Source organism: Prunus avium, chromosome 2 (genome assembly GCF_965620075.1).
Source record: "Prunus avium chromosome 2, drPruAviu1.hap1.1, whole genome shotgun sequence".
In the NCBI taxonomy this organism is placed as follows: Eukaryota; Viridiplantae; Streptophyta; class Magnoliopsida; order Rosales; family Rosaceae; genus Prunus; species Prunus avium.
This window is the reverse complement of record NC_142285.1, coordinates 44,206,463-44,219,702: the sequence shown is the minus strand read 5'-3', so window position 1 is coordinate 44,219,702 and position 13,240 is coordinate 44,206,463. Positions and strand designations below refer to the sequence as shown.

At 40.2% G+C, this 13,240-nt stretch overlaps 3 protein-coding genes across 3 annotated transcripts; 2 read left to right on the top strand and 1 right to left on the bottom strand.

Annotated features, from left to right (window-relative positions):
- Positions 1–262: 262 nt before the first annotated feature.
- LOC110758621 (Fasciclin-like arabinogalactan family protein) lies at positions 263–1,168 on the top strand. Its single transcript, XM_021960525.2, has one exon. It carries the CDS (start codon positions 263–265, stop codon positions 1,166–1,168), a length of 906 nt encoding a protein of 301 aa, XP_021816217.1.
- Positions 1,169–1,408: 240 nt separating this feature from the next.
- On the bottom strand, positions 1,409–8,127 carry TOZ (Transducin family protein / WD-40 repeat family protein). Its single transcript, XM_021960498.2, has 14 exons — positions 7,518–8,127; positions 7,242–7,424; positions 6,925–7,074; positions 6,256–6,470; positions 5,819–6,104; positions 5,092–5,226; positions 4,762–4,880; positions 4,399–4,555; positions 4,040–4,286; positions 3,879–3,955; positions 3,194–3,313; positions 2,766–2,896; positions 2,488–2,662; positions 1,409–2,010 (listed from the first exon to the last, which is right to left on the bottom strand). The coding sequence occupies exons 1-14, from the start codon at positions 7,812–7,814 to the stop codon at positions 1,675–1,677; spliced, it is 2,628 nt and encodes an 875-aa protein (XP_021816190.1). The 5' UTR covers positions 7,815–8,127; the 3' UTR covers positions 1,409–1,674.
- Positions 8,128–9,004: 877 nt separating this feature from the next.
- Positions 9,005–12,880, top strand: LOC110758567 (4-coumarate--CoA ligase 2). Its single transcript, XM_021960453.2, has 6 exons — positions 9,005–10,551; positions 11,530–11,728; positions 11,830–11,975; positions 12,066–12,133; positions 12,223–12,325; positions 12,455–12,880. The coding sequence occupies exons 1-6, from the start codon at positions 9,376–9,378 to the stop codon at positions 12,575–12,577; spliced, it is 1,815 nt and encodes a 604-aa protein (XP_021816145.1). The 5' UTR covers positions 9,005–9,375; the 3' UTR covers positions 12,578–12,880.
- The last annotated feature ends 360 nt before the right edge of the window (positions 12,881–13,240 follow it).

Sequence of the window (13,240 nt, the reverse complement as noted above, 5' to 3'; positions counted from 1 at the left end):
CTTTTGTTTGAAACAACTTTGATCTGAATTCTGAACTGAACAAATTTTGCTGCTGGTTGGGCACCAATGAATATTTACAAGGTGCAGTGCAGTAGAAGAATAATTCAAGAAAAAACCTCGTAAGTCGTACCCACATGCAAACCGTATCCCTAAAGAACTCAGAAAACACAAATGGTGTGGAACTCAGTCGTTGAAGCAGCAGAGTTGCATGGTCCTGCTCTGCTCCTACTCCTCCTATAATATAAGATAAGACAGACATTGAATGAAACAGACACATCTCCCTCTCCTTGTCCTCATCGTCCTCACCCCTTTCATAATCAACCACCTGAAAGTCATGGCCACCTCCTTACTTCTGAATCTAAATCTGATCATGGCTGCAATAATAATACTCTGCAATATTTCGTCAGTTTCTTCTACAAATACAAATACTTCTCTTCCTCCACCTATAAGCCCTAGGAATCAAAACGAAGAGATTTGTGCTGCCATAGGAGAGATGCGAAGCAGCAACTACTTCACCTTTGTAATGCTGATGAACATGGTAGGCCCCTTTGATGAGAGACTAGAAAAGAACGTCACTTTCTTGATGCCCGACGATCAGATGCTATCAGAGGTGGTGTTGCCAGTGGCAGTGGCACATGAGGAGGGGGACGCTGTTATGGATTTCTTGCTTCGTCATTCGATCCCTTCACCATTGCTTTTCGAGTATTTGGAACATATCCCAACAGGTTCAACAATTCCCAGTTCAAAGCCAGGCTACATACTCACAGTCTCCAACAATGCCAGCAACAATGCAGGGAGGTATTTCTATCTCAACAATGTCAAAATTGTTAAACCAAATGTATGTGCTGCATCGGCCTCTTCTATTCGATGCCATGGCATAGATGGGGTTCTAGCACCACTAGCACCTCCTCCTCCTCCTTTACCACCACCTGATCAAGATGATGATTCTTGTTCTGATAAAGCTCCTCCAGCCTCCTCATCATCCGTTGATGATAATCCAAATACACCAGCTGCAGTGCCTGCCTCGCCCCAAACTGACCCCGCAAATTTAAAACCATCAGCTGCTGCCTCTTCTCTGTTTCTTTCGTCTCATGAACAAGGTCATTGTTTGAGGATGTCATTGACCAGCTGTGCTATATTGCTGTCCATTTTCATCTCTATGATCTAGCCCAAGTGTACTTCTTTGCTATAAAATTTGAAGATTTGGGTACTGCCTAGTACTATTAAGCGAAATATTTATACATACACTAAGGGTATATTGACCAACTAAATGACATTTCATGAATCAGTGCTTGTTGAAAAAGGTCAAATATACATTTTGGACACCTCCTTGATTAGAATAAACAAGTTACAAGTTGGGGTACTATCATAACAAGAGGGAGTAAATAAAGTTCCAAGAAGGGAGTGCTAAGGTAAAAAATGATGAATTGCCATTGGTAAATTCGTCCAAGCAGTAGCGAACACCAAACATAATACACACGAGGTAATTGGTATGGTACCTTTCCCGAAGCCAAAAGGACAGGGCAGAAGCGCATTTTCTATAATGGCTACAAATTCTCAATATGATCCCAAAATTTCTGATTGAATCACAGACAGCAATCTGCTCAATCAGTTGACAAATACATTACAAGGGCCAAAACATCCACCAATATTGATACAAGAATTGAAACCCTATTATAAGCTGGACCCCTTAACTTTCTTATTGACACCATCTTTTGATTTCTTTGATTTCCGTTTCTTCGAAACTGCTTTTTCTTTCAACCCTTGAGAGGTCTGCTTTTGCTCCTCATCTTCAGGTTCCTGTATTAACGTCCCATTCTCATCATCACCAACAGAGTGCATCAAAGACTTGTCATCCATTACTCTTGTGTCTGTCTCTGGTTCAATGACTGACATCCCAGTAAGAGTGTAGTTTACCAAAAATGTGCTTGTTACATGCCTGTCCATCCTGCTAAAATGCCTCTGGGAATATGACAAGAGACCTTCAAGGACTTCGTCAATGCCTTTTATCTGATAGGACCAAAAATCAATCAGTAAGGCTTTTTTCAGGCCAGAAAAAATTACCACCATTTTAATTTGTGTCCTAGGGTCAACACCAACACAAACATCCTAATCATGCATTTGACAACCAAAGAGATAAAGGGGGAGAGGGGGGGAGTGGTTTTAGTGAAACAAAGTTAACCAGATTGGATCTGACAAACCAATAAGTTTCATTAATGATTAACCAAAAACCATGATTATTCATCAAGGAACAAACAAGATCCTCTTCAAGCAGAAAACCATACAATGCCAGAGAGATCTAAAGCACAATACCCATTTGTAGGAATTAATGCCAGTACTAAGGGAGGCTTGTCAACACATGCAGTTGACAGATAACCAATCACTAAAATGTATCAACACCAACATTTAGTGAATATGACAATATCCTACAGAATGCTTTTCTTTGTAACCTTAAAAGACGACACAAACATAAGTAAAGAGAACTACCTCAGTAATCTCTATTGGATTAAGGATGCTGAAAACTTTAGAAAGCACAAAGTGTGCAACATGACAGAGCTTTGGCTTTGTATTCCATTCTCGAACATATTCAAATAATAGCTTGAGCTCTTCCTTGCCAAGGGTCTGAAGGGATTTCTCTATCTGCTTTTCATTTTTTCTCTTCCTGTGGACAACTTGTATGAGTTACATGTCAAAAGTTCAAGAGAGAACCAGTACAAGGAAAAGAAGAAAACATAAATAGAAAATAAAAGAAAATCATTCCTAACCTCCAAACTTGAGAAAAACACTCATAAAGCTTATGAGGCCTGCGAAGCTCGAAGGCGACTTGGATTGCTTTAGTAAAGTCAGCATCTAATACAGCATTTTCTAGTTCTTGATTCTTTAAAACACCTTCCTCCTGAATCATAATGAAAAATCCCATGTGTAAATAGATCTCTGTTTTTTAAAAGTGAATTTGACATAAAATTGTTCACATGTAATATCTTAAGATTTCACCTATCAATATAACAATAGATCTTGGAACCAAAGGTAACAATAGCCTGACTTATTAATGAAATTTGGTTAATGCCAGGCATCAATTATCTTGGATGAATTTGCTCTATTTTTAGATTTTAATATTTCGCATTCCATAAAACTGAATTACCTCTATGCACCCAAACAAGAAACCAAAAAAAAAAAAAAAACAGCAACTCACCTCTCTACGAAAAGCTTCCTCTTTATCAGAGGCAGTACAATCGTACCATAAATTGATGACAGCATCACTGCTGCCAGTTGCAAGCATTTCTGTGTTCTTTCCAACAGCCAAGGCATAAACCTGCAGATTAAATCTTTTCAGTAAATGACACGGAGAGTAAAAATCTACTTTGGTAGGGAAGATAGGAAAAAGTTAGCTTGGCCAGCCAGGTTAAGGCTGAAAAGCATTAAAACAGATTTCAAAGGCCAAAACCAAGATCAAGAGATCAGCCATGAGAGGATAGTTCCAGTACATCCAACAAATCATGAACCCAACATATTTATGTTGCCATAATTCAACCTACAGTTTGACGACTCCATGTTGATTATCACATGTTTTCAGGTATATTATCAAAACCTACATGTTGATGATCATAAACCCAACATATTTATGTTGCCATAATCTGAAGGTTCAACCTACATTTTGACAACTCCATGTTGATGATCACATGTTTTCAGGTATATTATCAAATCTCCTACAGAACTTTTGCTGTGTAACCCAAGGTCAATAAATCACAACATTCTATATAGGTTGCTCAACGACAGACGAGTAAATGATAGACAATAACAAACCTTCAGACTCCTCACTTCTAACTTTTAACATACATTATATTGACTAATAAATTGATATGTACATATTTCAGTACCTTGTTCTCATGCTGATCATATGTAGCAATGCATTCATCAGTTTTGACCATCCACAGCTTTAACAAACCATCAGCACCTGAAAATGATAATATAGTCAATGCATATATAGCCACACTTCCAAGAGGTGAGGACAACAAAAGTGTGAAGTGAGCCTCATTACCGCAAGAAACAAACTGGGTTCCACGAGTAAGGAATGATGCTCTTAATACACTTGTTGTATGCCCTTCAAATGTTTTCAAGCATGAACCGTCAGATATGGTCCATATCTTTATTGTTTTGTCACCAGAAGCTGTTATAACACATTGATCAACTGGAGAAAATTCTACAGACCAAACGCCCCTTTTATGACCCTTAAGTACAACTACTGGTACAAGATCTGGAAGCCTCCAGACACAAGCAGTGCGATCCTGATCAATGAGGAGAACCCAGAAAGTTAAGTAAGGCAGTGCCATAGTTTCACTAAGGTAATATGATAAATATAAAAGAATTAAAGAAGCGGTGCCTTCAAAAACTACAAACCTGTGAACCACTACAAACTAAACTATCATTAGGTGCAACAGCTACTGAATTGATATCCTTATCATGGGCTGCTACACCAGCCTTTGCTTTCAAATTTATAGGCTTTTTCCCATTGTTTGGAAGACCATCCAAAGTCCACACCTTGAGGGTACGATCGCTAGACAAAAACATAATATAGGTTATACAAAGACTAAACAGTTCCTTAACACCTTAATCAGCTAAATAGAGCTCGATAGAGGGATCCTCCTTGAAGTCACAACCCAAGTAATCATTTAACTATTGAAAGCATCACCAGTATAGGTTGCAATTGTAAACAAAATATAAGACAGAATTTGGTAAATGGATGGCCTGCAAAGGGCTCACCTACTACCACTAACGAAAAAGTCTTTACGCTTTTTTGAGAAAGCAATAGCTCCAATACTTCCCATGTGACCTATGCCAAGACCAAGGCAACATCTACTTTCTGATTCCCACAACCGAACCTACAGAGGATAGAGTCAGAAATGACAACATATATCATCTATAAACACACAGGCCACATGCAGACACAGGGAGACACAACAGACAGATTTTTAGCCTAATATAGTTCTTGCAATCTACACTAATCGAGGAGATCAAGTTTCTACCAGCACCGAAGAGGGAGAAAAACAAGCCCACAACTGCCTTATGGCAGACAGAGGAACAGAAACTTACAGTGTTGTCCTTGCTTCCGGTCACTATAAGCGTTCTTCCACAACTTGATACGCAGGTGTCAAGACATAGAACAATTCCGGTATGACCTGCCAGCACATAAGAACACGACATGGATGCGACATCATATACTCGTACCTGCATGTTTCCAGGTTAAACAACATTTCAATAACCAAACCATATAACAGACATCATATTACTTTAATCACATGAAGGCTTGAAGGATGCACTAGCCTACATGGTATCATGACCCAATCAAGCTGTATTCGCCCAACTTAAATAGATGGTACCAGGATTACCACAGATATGTATATTTGTAAACAATGAAAATTTTCAATTATTAATGACACTTCCAAATAAAAGACAACTGACGCTGAACAGATGGATTTTCAGCTAAATAAACACTCTAAAACCAATAATGTGTATGTGTGCAATGTCAAACCTTGTATTTTAGTAAAACCAGATTCAGATTCACAAGTTTTGAATCCCCATCAGTGAAGCAAGGATTTTCACGAACATACGTTGATGCATGGTACAAGAATGAAAATGGTGCATAGGAAGCAATGAAAGGTTAACAAGCAATGAAAAGTTAAAATGTGATATTTTCATTTGAGGAGAGAATTGATCTTCTCAGAGTTTTATAGCATGTAAATATTTAGTTGAACCAACCAATTCTACTTGCAAGCCATCCATATGATTAATCTAAGGTAGATAGGAATCTAGTAATTACCTGTTCAATATTTGTGGCAACAGCAAGAAATTGTTCCTCATCACCTAAAAACTTCATATCCACAATCTCATCATTGTATCCTACAAGTCTTTTGCTTAGGGCAAATTCCAACGTCCCTTCAGGAACCTTAACTGGGGAATATAAAAGGAACTCCTGATCGGCAGTCACACAAAGCAGCCCTTTATCTGATGGTAGCATGACAGCGGCAGTGAAACCCCTTTTCGATTCATCCCCATCCGAGGAGGGAGTAACATCTGAGGACTTTTGCTCAAAAAGGCAAACTGCACTGTCAAAATAAATAAAGTAACAGTAAACGAACTCACCAAAATACAAGCCATTGATTCCAAGGGACTCACAATCATTTAACGCATAACTAACAATTCTTTAAAACCAAGAATTACTTCAAACAAAATATTTTTAGAGCCCTCATGATTTACCCTTCAGAATTCCAAATCCGTACAACCCCGCGTTCACCAACTGTTATAAAACATATTGCAGGTAACCCACTTTTCTTCCCACTCTTCTGCTTGTAGGAACTCAAACAGGAAGATAACAGAGGTCCAGAATGGATTGCGCACACAGCTTCAAGGACCTCATATGTTGTTACAGTCTTCATGCAGCTATAGTCACGAAGGTCCCACAAGATTACAACCTGAAACCATTCTGCAATCAATTTTGAGCTGACATATAAACAGCAATGAAAACTAAAGAGCATGACAAATAATACTCAGTAAACATCCCAGTGAGGCAAAGTAAGAAGGATTTTGAAAAAATATGTCAAGAAGATAGACATTCTAGAATTCATAACAAATAATTGATAATTATCACATAAATATAGACAATCTAATTAAGGTTCACCTCTCCACTACCCATGATCTACTTGTTCTTGACCTCAAATCACCCAAATCATAATTAAATTGGCACACTCGGATCAGATTTAGCTGCCCCTATTGCAAAGTCTAGACTCAGAACAATTAAAGAGATTACCAGATGGATACTGAATGAAAAAATACAAGCAAGAACTTGATGCACACAGATGCATAGACATATCACTTAAAATAGAGGTACGAAGTATTAAGCAAACCCAAGATAAGGTCCAGCCTTACCTTATCTCTTCCAGCTGTGAGCAACGTCCTCCCATCTGCAGATAGTGCCATAGAAGTGACTGTCGAGTGATGCCCATTAAGTGTTGCAACACACTTCTTGGCTAATAGGTCCCAAACATGCACAGTTGCATCATCACTTGCGGAGAAAAGCTAATTTAAAAAATGAGACCAATAATCAGCGTAATGAGTTATAAACCCAAAATGCAAATTGTGTATAAGTTTGGGGACCGTTTGAGTTAAAAAGCCAATAAATAAAATAACTAGATTCAACCCAAGACGAAAATGAGAGGTAAGAGCTATGTGGACATGGAGCTTACAAGTGATTTAGTAGGATTGGGATGGAAGAGAACACTAGAAACAACTCCTTTGTGACCTTTAAAGTAATGAGTGCAGAAGCTACCATCAACATCCCAAACAAGAACCTTCCTATCAGCTCCTGCAGTCGCAAGCAATCCCCCAGATGGGTGACAAGCCATTCCCATCACAGGCCCATCATGACCCTATTTTCAAACCAAAAATGCCAGTCACTTGCATTTCTCTTAGTAATATAAGAGATAACCAAATAGAACAATTTCAATTAGGCATTTAATTACCTTCCAAGAACGCACACACTTGAAGGTGGCGAGGTCCCAAATCCTAATTTGGCGACTGTGGCCAGAGGAGAAGAGCAACTTGTCGTCGGGGCTAAGGGCCAAAGCTGTGACGTCCTCAGAGTCGCCTTCAATGGTCGACCGAATTGAGGCATTGGAGGTGTCCACGATCTTAATGGAGTCGCCGCACTTGCAGGCGATGAAGGAGCCGTCGGATGAGACCACGAAGGGCCCGCCGGAGTAGAACTGTTGCAGAGAGGGCACGCAACGGTAGTTCTTCTTCAGAGGTAGAGACGCCATGAGAGAATTGGTGAAGCTCCGGTCTCCCAGAGATAGAGAGATATTATAGTGTTGCAAGAGACTAAAAGGTTCTTCTAAAACCGCAACTGTGTGGGAGGTGAATTTAGGGTTTAAGGACGTTGCCAAAAAAACAAACAAAAGGAAGAAAGATATAATAGGGTTTAAGGAGGAAAAAAAAAAGGGTCAAGCGACAGAGAGGAGAGGAAGATGTAGACATTGTAGATCACAGCGACGGAGGCAGCCCAAGAAATTGGGCCTTACAGGAAGTGGGTTGGACTTCAGTTTTCTACTGGTGGGCTTCAAGTACGCTTATTTTATCGCTTTTGTTTTTCCCTTGACGTTATTTAGTTTTATTTAATTTCACTAACGCTCGCAAATCCAATCAACTAATTACTAATGTGTTTGGTTTCCTCTTAACTATAAAAAAAATACACGCACGCACATATGTGATTGAGAAGAGAAGTGTGATAGGGGAGCTTCTATAATGAGGATGCTATTTGAGGAGTTTATTTGAGGAGGCCCATCTCACCATCAAAAGGGGTGTGGAGCCCCCAATGCACCCCCCATGTGCTTTGTTTTTTGTTGTTGATGGTGAGATTTCACCTCCTCAAATAACCTCCTCATTCTAGCCTTTCCGGTGTGATAGAGCTATTCTAGGACGAATTTTCAACTAGCAGCTCTTGTTGCAGTAGAAGGCAGTTGATCCAGCCAAATGTGTCGAGAATGAATCTGATTGATGATGACTAATAGCCGCCAACGCATCCGTTAGGAAATTTGCTTCACATGAAAATCAAAATCTCTCTCTCTCTCTCTCTCTCTGAGATCAAATGGTCATTATTTCATTAGAATATATTGATATGTGCATTTGCAACTCGTTTTCAATGAGTAGAAGTAGTGTGTTTTTATGTAAAATTAAATTAAAATACAAGGAGGAGCCTGGTCTACTTGTCTCTGTATCATTGGCTGGGCCTACAAACAAGATGAATATGAGTAGTTGTGAGGTTTTGCTGAATAATTAGTTGGAGGAGTCATAGGATGGGAAGGCAGCGACGCAGCGTGGTCATATCTTTATTTTTCAACTTTGCATTGTTTTTTAGGGCTTTTTTTTTAATTTGGTAGAGAGAGAGAGAGAGAGCTAACAGCCCAAGATATATATATGATATGGAGATAGGAAGGAAGGAAGGAAGGAAGGAAGGAAGGCTTGGTTTAATTGAATTTGAAGGTGAGGTAAGGCATGTGGGTTCTCCCTCTAACCCCAACACAAACTCAACTCCATCTGCCAAATCTACCCCTCTATCTCTCTCACCCACACACCCAAACACACACACACACACACACGCATAACGGCACCCTTGTTCATACCTACCCTCCCTCCTGTATATTTATTACTTGCCATTTTCTCCACTTCCCTCATCAACACCACACCCCAGTCACGCACATACCCTCCTCCTCCTCCTCCTCCTCTCTCTCTCTCTCTCTCTCTCTCTCTCATCACCATCATCATTTGTCCTAGCTAACTTTTGCTTCAGGAGGAAGAGGGAAAAGGCAAGATTAAGACACCATGATATCCATTGCCTCTAATAATTCCGTCGAAACCCAAAAGCCTGCTGAAATCTCTTCCCCCAATCTCATTTCTGACATTCATCCTACCTCTTCACAACAAAACCAAGTCCCCGATAATATTCATTCCCCACCAACAACCGCAGCCACTACCACCACCACCACCACCAACCATGTCTTCAAGTCAAAATTACCAGACATACCCATCCCCAACCACCTCCCTCTCCACACCTACTGCTTTCAAAAACTCTCCGAATTCTCCGACAGACCCTGCTTGATCGTCAGCTCCACCGGAAAATCCTACTCTTTCTCCGATACCTACCTCATTTCTCAGAAGACCGGAGCCGGCCTCTCCAACCTCGGCATCAAGAAAGGCGATGTCATCATGATCCTTCTCCAAAACTGCGCCGAGTTCGTCTTCGCCTTCATGGGCGCTTCCATGATCGGCGCCATCACCACCACTGCCAACCCCTTCTACACCGCCACAGAGATTTTCAAGCAGTTCAAGAATTCCAATGCCAAGCTCATCATCACTCATTCCCAGTTCGTCGACAAGCTTCGAGAAGCTCCTGCCGATGGCGCCGCCCCCGACCAAAATAACTACCTGAAACTTGGCGAACACTTTAAGGTTGTCACAGTGGACGATCCTCCAGAGAATTGCTTGCATTTCTCGGTGATCTCGGAGGCCAACGAGAAGGAGCTTCCGGAGGTGGTGATCGATCCGGAGGACCCAGTAGCGTTACCATTTTCGTCGGGGACGACGGGGCTGCCCAAGGGTGTGATTCTAACGCACAAGAGCTTGATCACCAGCGTGGCCCAGCAGGTGGACGGGGAGAATCCCAACCTGTACTTGAAGGAAGACGACGTGGTACTGTGCGTGCTGCCGCTGTTTCACATATACTCGCTGAACAGCGTGATGCTGTGCTCGCTGAGAGCAGGGGCGGCAGTGCTGGTGATGCACAAGTTTGAGATCGGGACACTGCTGGAGCTGATACAGCGGTACCGGGTGTCGGTGGCGGCGGTGGTGCCACCGCTGGTGATAGCACTGGCGAAGAATCCAATGGTGGCGCAGTTCGACCTGAGCTCGATTAGAGTGGTGTTGTCGGGAGCGGCGCCGCTGGGAAAGGAATTGGAGGAGGCGCTCAGGAGCCGAGTCCCTGGGGCAGTCTTGGGTCAGGTACGCAAACAATCAATAAACAATTTGCATATATATCCCTTGATTGCCATTTTCTTTTCCTAACCGACTCTGTCATTGATTCGTCTTTTGGAGGGAAAATAAATATCACTAAATCAAAATAGATTAAAAGCTAACACGAAATCATCTATATAGATATGGTATAGATGCATTTACTAAGCATAATTAATTGAGTTGCATTTCTATTAGTCTGATTTTAGATGTGAATTATCATATGGAAATACCAATACGCAATTAATACATACGAGTCGCCCAGTCAATTGTGTCGTTTAAGTGTGTGTTGAGAAACAAACTTACGTGTTCATATTCATTTTTTCAAATCCAACTGCCACCTCTGCTCTCTTTTGTGCATCCCACAATTTGGCCGTTATATAGCCTCAAAGTTCGGTTGCTATTTTCAAATTGCCTCAAACTTAAAACTGACACCAAAGAAAAATATTATCATATTATACTAAAACTCATAATTTATTTCTAAATGAGGTGCACTTAACGCAATCTCGCTGCTAAGTCTTCATGCGACAACCCAATATAATACTCCCTCCATCTCCATACCTAGTATATGAAAAAAAACAAAGTCATCATGCAAGTGGGTACGTGTCTAATGGTCTTCGTTTATCCTTTACCTACCAAACAAAACAGATGCCACGTGATAGGTCCTAGTCCTAGAAAAAACGTTCACGTGTCATCATACATACCATCTTCTCATTCTTCACTACGACCCATCCATTTTGAACATATATTAAATGTTATAATTATTGCTTGGACAATGAAGTATTGGAGCCTAAAACAGCGATGATGAACGGAATTGAAGACCGGTCGTCATCTACCTTTTGTTAATTTGTTGGATAAAAAATGTGACGATAAATAACTAACGTTTATTCAAATACTTAGAATTTGGTTATCAATTATCTTAATTTACATATATATATATATATAACTAATTAAGGAATTATTGTGTAGGGATATGGGATGACTGAAGCAGGGCCGGTGCTATCGATGTGCTTGGCATTCGCAAAGGAACCGTTGCCAAGCAAGTCAGGGTCATGCGGGACGGTGATTAGAAATGCAGAGCTCAAGGTCATTGACTCTGAAACTGGTTGCTCCCTTGGCTACAACCAACCCGGCGAGATTTGCATCCGCGGTTCTCAAATCATGAAAGGTACCTACTTACTTACTTCAATATTAATATTATTATATAAGTGTCTATTAATTGAACCATATATATATGTATAATGTGTTAATTACGTACACTACTACTAGGGTATTTGAATGATGCGGAGGCAACGGCAACGACGGTGGATAAGGAGGGGTGGCTTCACACTGGTGACGTGGGTTATGTAGATGATGATGAGGAGGTTTTTATTGTGGACAGAGTGAAGGAGCTCATCAAATTCAAAGGCTTTCAAGTATGTTATATATAATTAATACTTGATCTAAATTCGAAATTTAATTATATAATAAGTTAATAACCTCTTGCTCTTGGTGAATGATGTCAGGTGCCACCAGCTGAGCTGGAGTCCCTACTTGTGAGCCACCCATCCATTGCAGATGCAGCCGTTGTTCCGTAAGTACATATATACTTAAGGAGGCATGCAGATGCAGATGCAGTAATGAATCAATTAATTAATTAATTAATATTACAACAACATGCAGGCAAAAAGATGAGGCTGCTGGTGAAGTTCCTGTTGCATTTGTGGTTCGATCGAATGGTCTTCAACTTACTGAAGAGGCTGTAAAAGAATTTATAGCAAAACAGGTATATATGTATATACATCTCTATCTCTCTCTCTCTCTCTCTCTCTCTCTCTCTCTCTACGTAGTTTCAGATTAGAATTTTGTTTGTTTTTGTGCAAAAGCAAAATGAATGAATGAAACTTTGAAACAGGTGGTGTTTTACAAGAGACTGCACAAGGTATACTTCGTCCATGCCATTCCAAAGTCTCCCTCTGGAAAGATATTGAGAAAAGACCTGAGAGCCAAGCTAGCCACACCAACCCCATTGCCCTAATGGCCTTTCTATAATTAAGTAGACGTCGTATACGTTTTTGTATATCAACCAACTCATGAATCGGTGCTTCTTTCTTTAAATTAAATCAAATTGCTTGTTTGCTGCAGTAAAGCAGGCATTATTATTATTTTCTTCTTTGAATAATAATGCAAACAGCTCCAAGTCGCATGCAGTTCCTTCATTTCCTTAATTGAAACAATTAATTCATCTTGTGGTTTCCTTAATTGTAACAATTAGTTCATCTTGTGGTCGTCTTTGTCTTTATTTTATTACTTAATTTAATTATATTATAAGTTGTGCTCCTCCTCGGGCCTTCATCGTCTCTCTCTCTCTCTCTCTCTCTCTCTCTGTCAAATCCAGTAGCTCTCCCTCCCACCTAATGGTATACGTAGACCGTAGCGTAGGCCTGAGATTATTGTTGGCCAATCGAAAGTTCATTTGTAACCAACCAACCAAACGTTCGTAAGTTCGTATCATTCTATAATTGAGGAAGATATAACATCAAATCGAATAAACTGGATTGGACCTAAAAACTATCAACCTCTCGCACGAGTTGAAAGGTTGGTAGTTTGGACTTTTGGGTGTAGTCACGAGTCTAAAGAGAGGAGGTTCCGTTGACTAAAATATATATATATATATATATATATATATATAAAGTTTTTT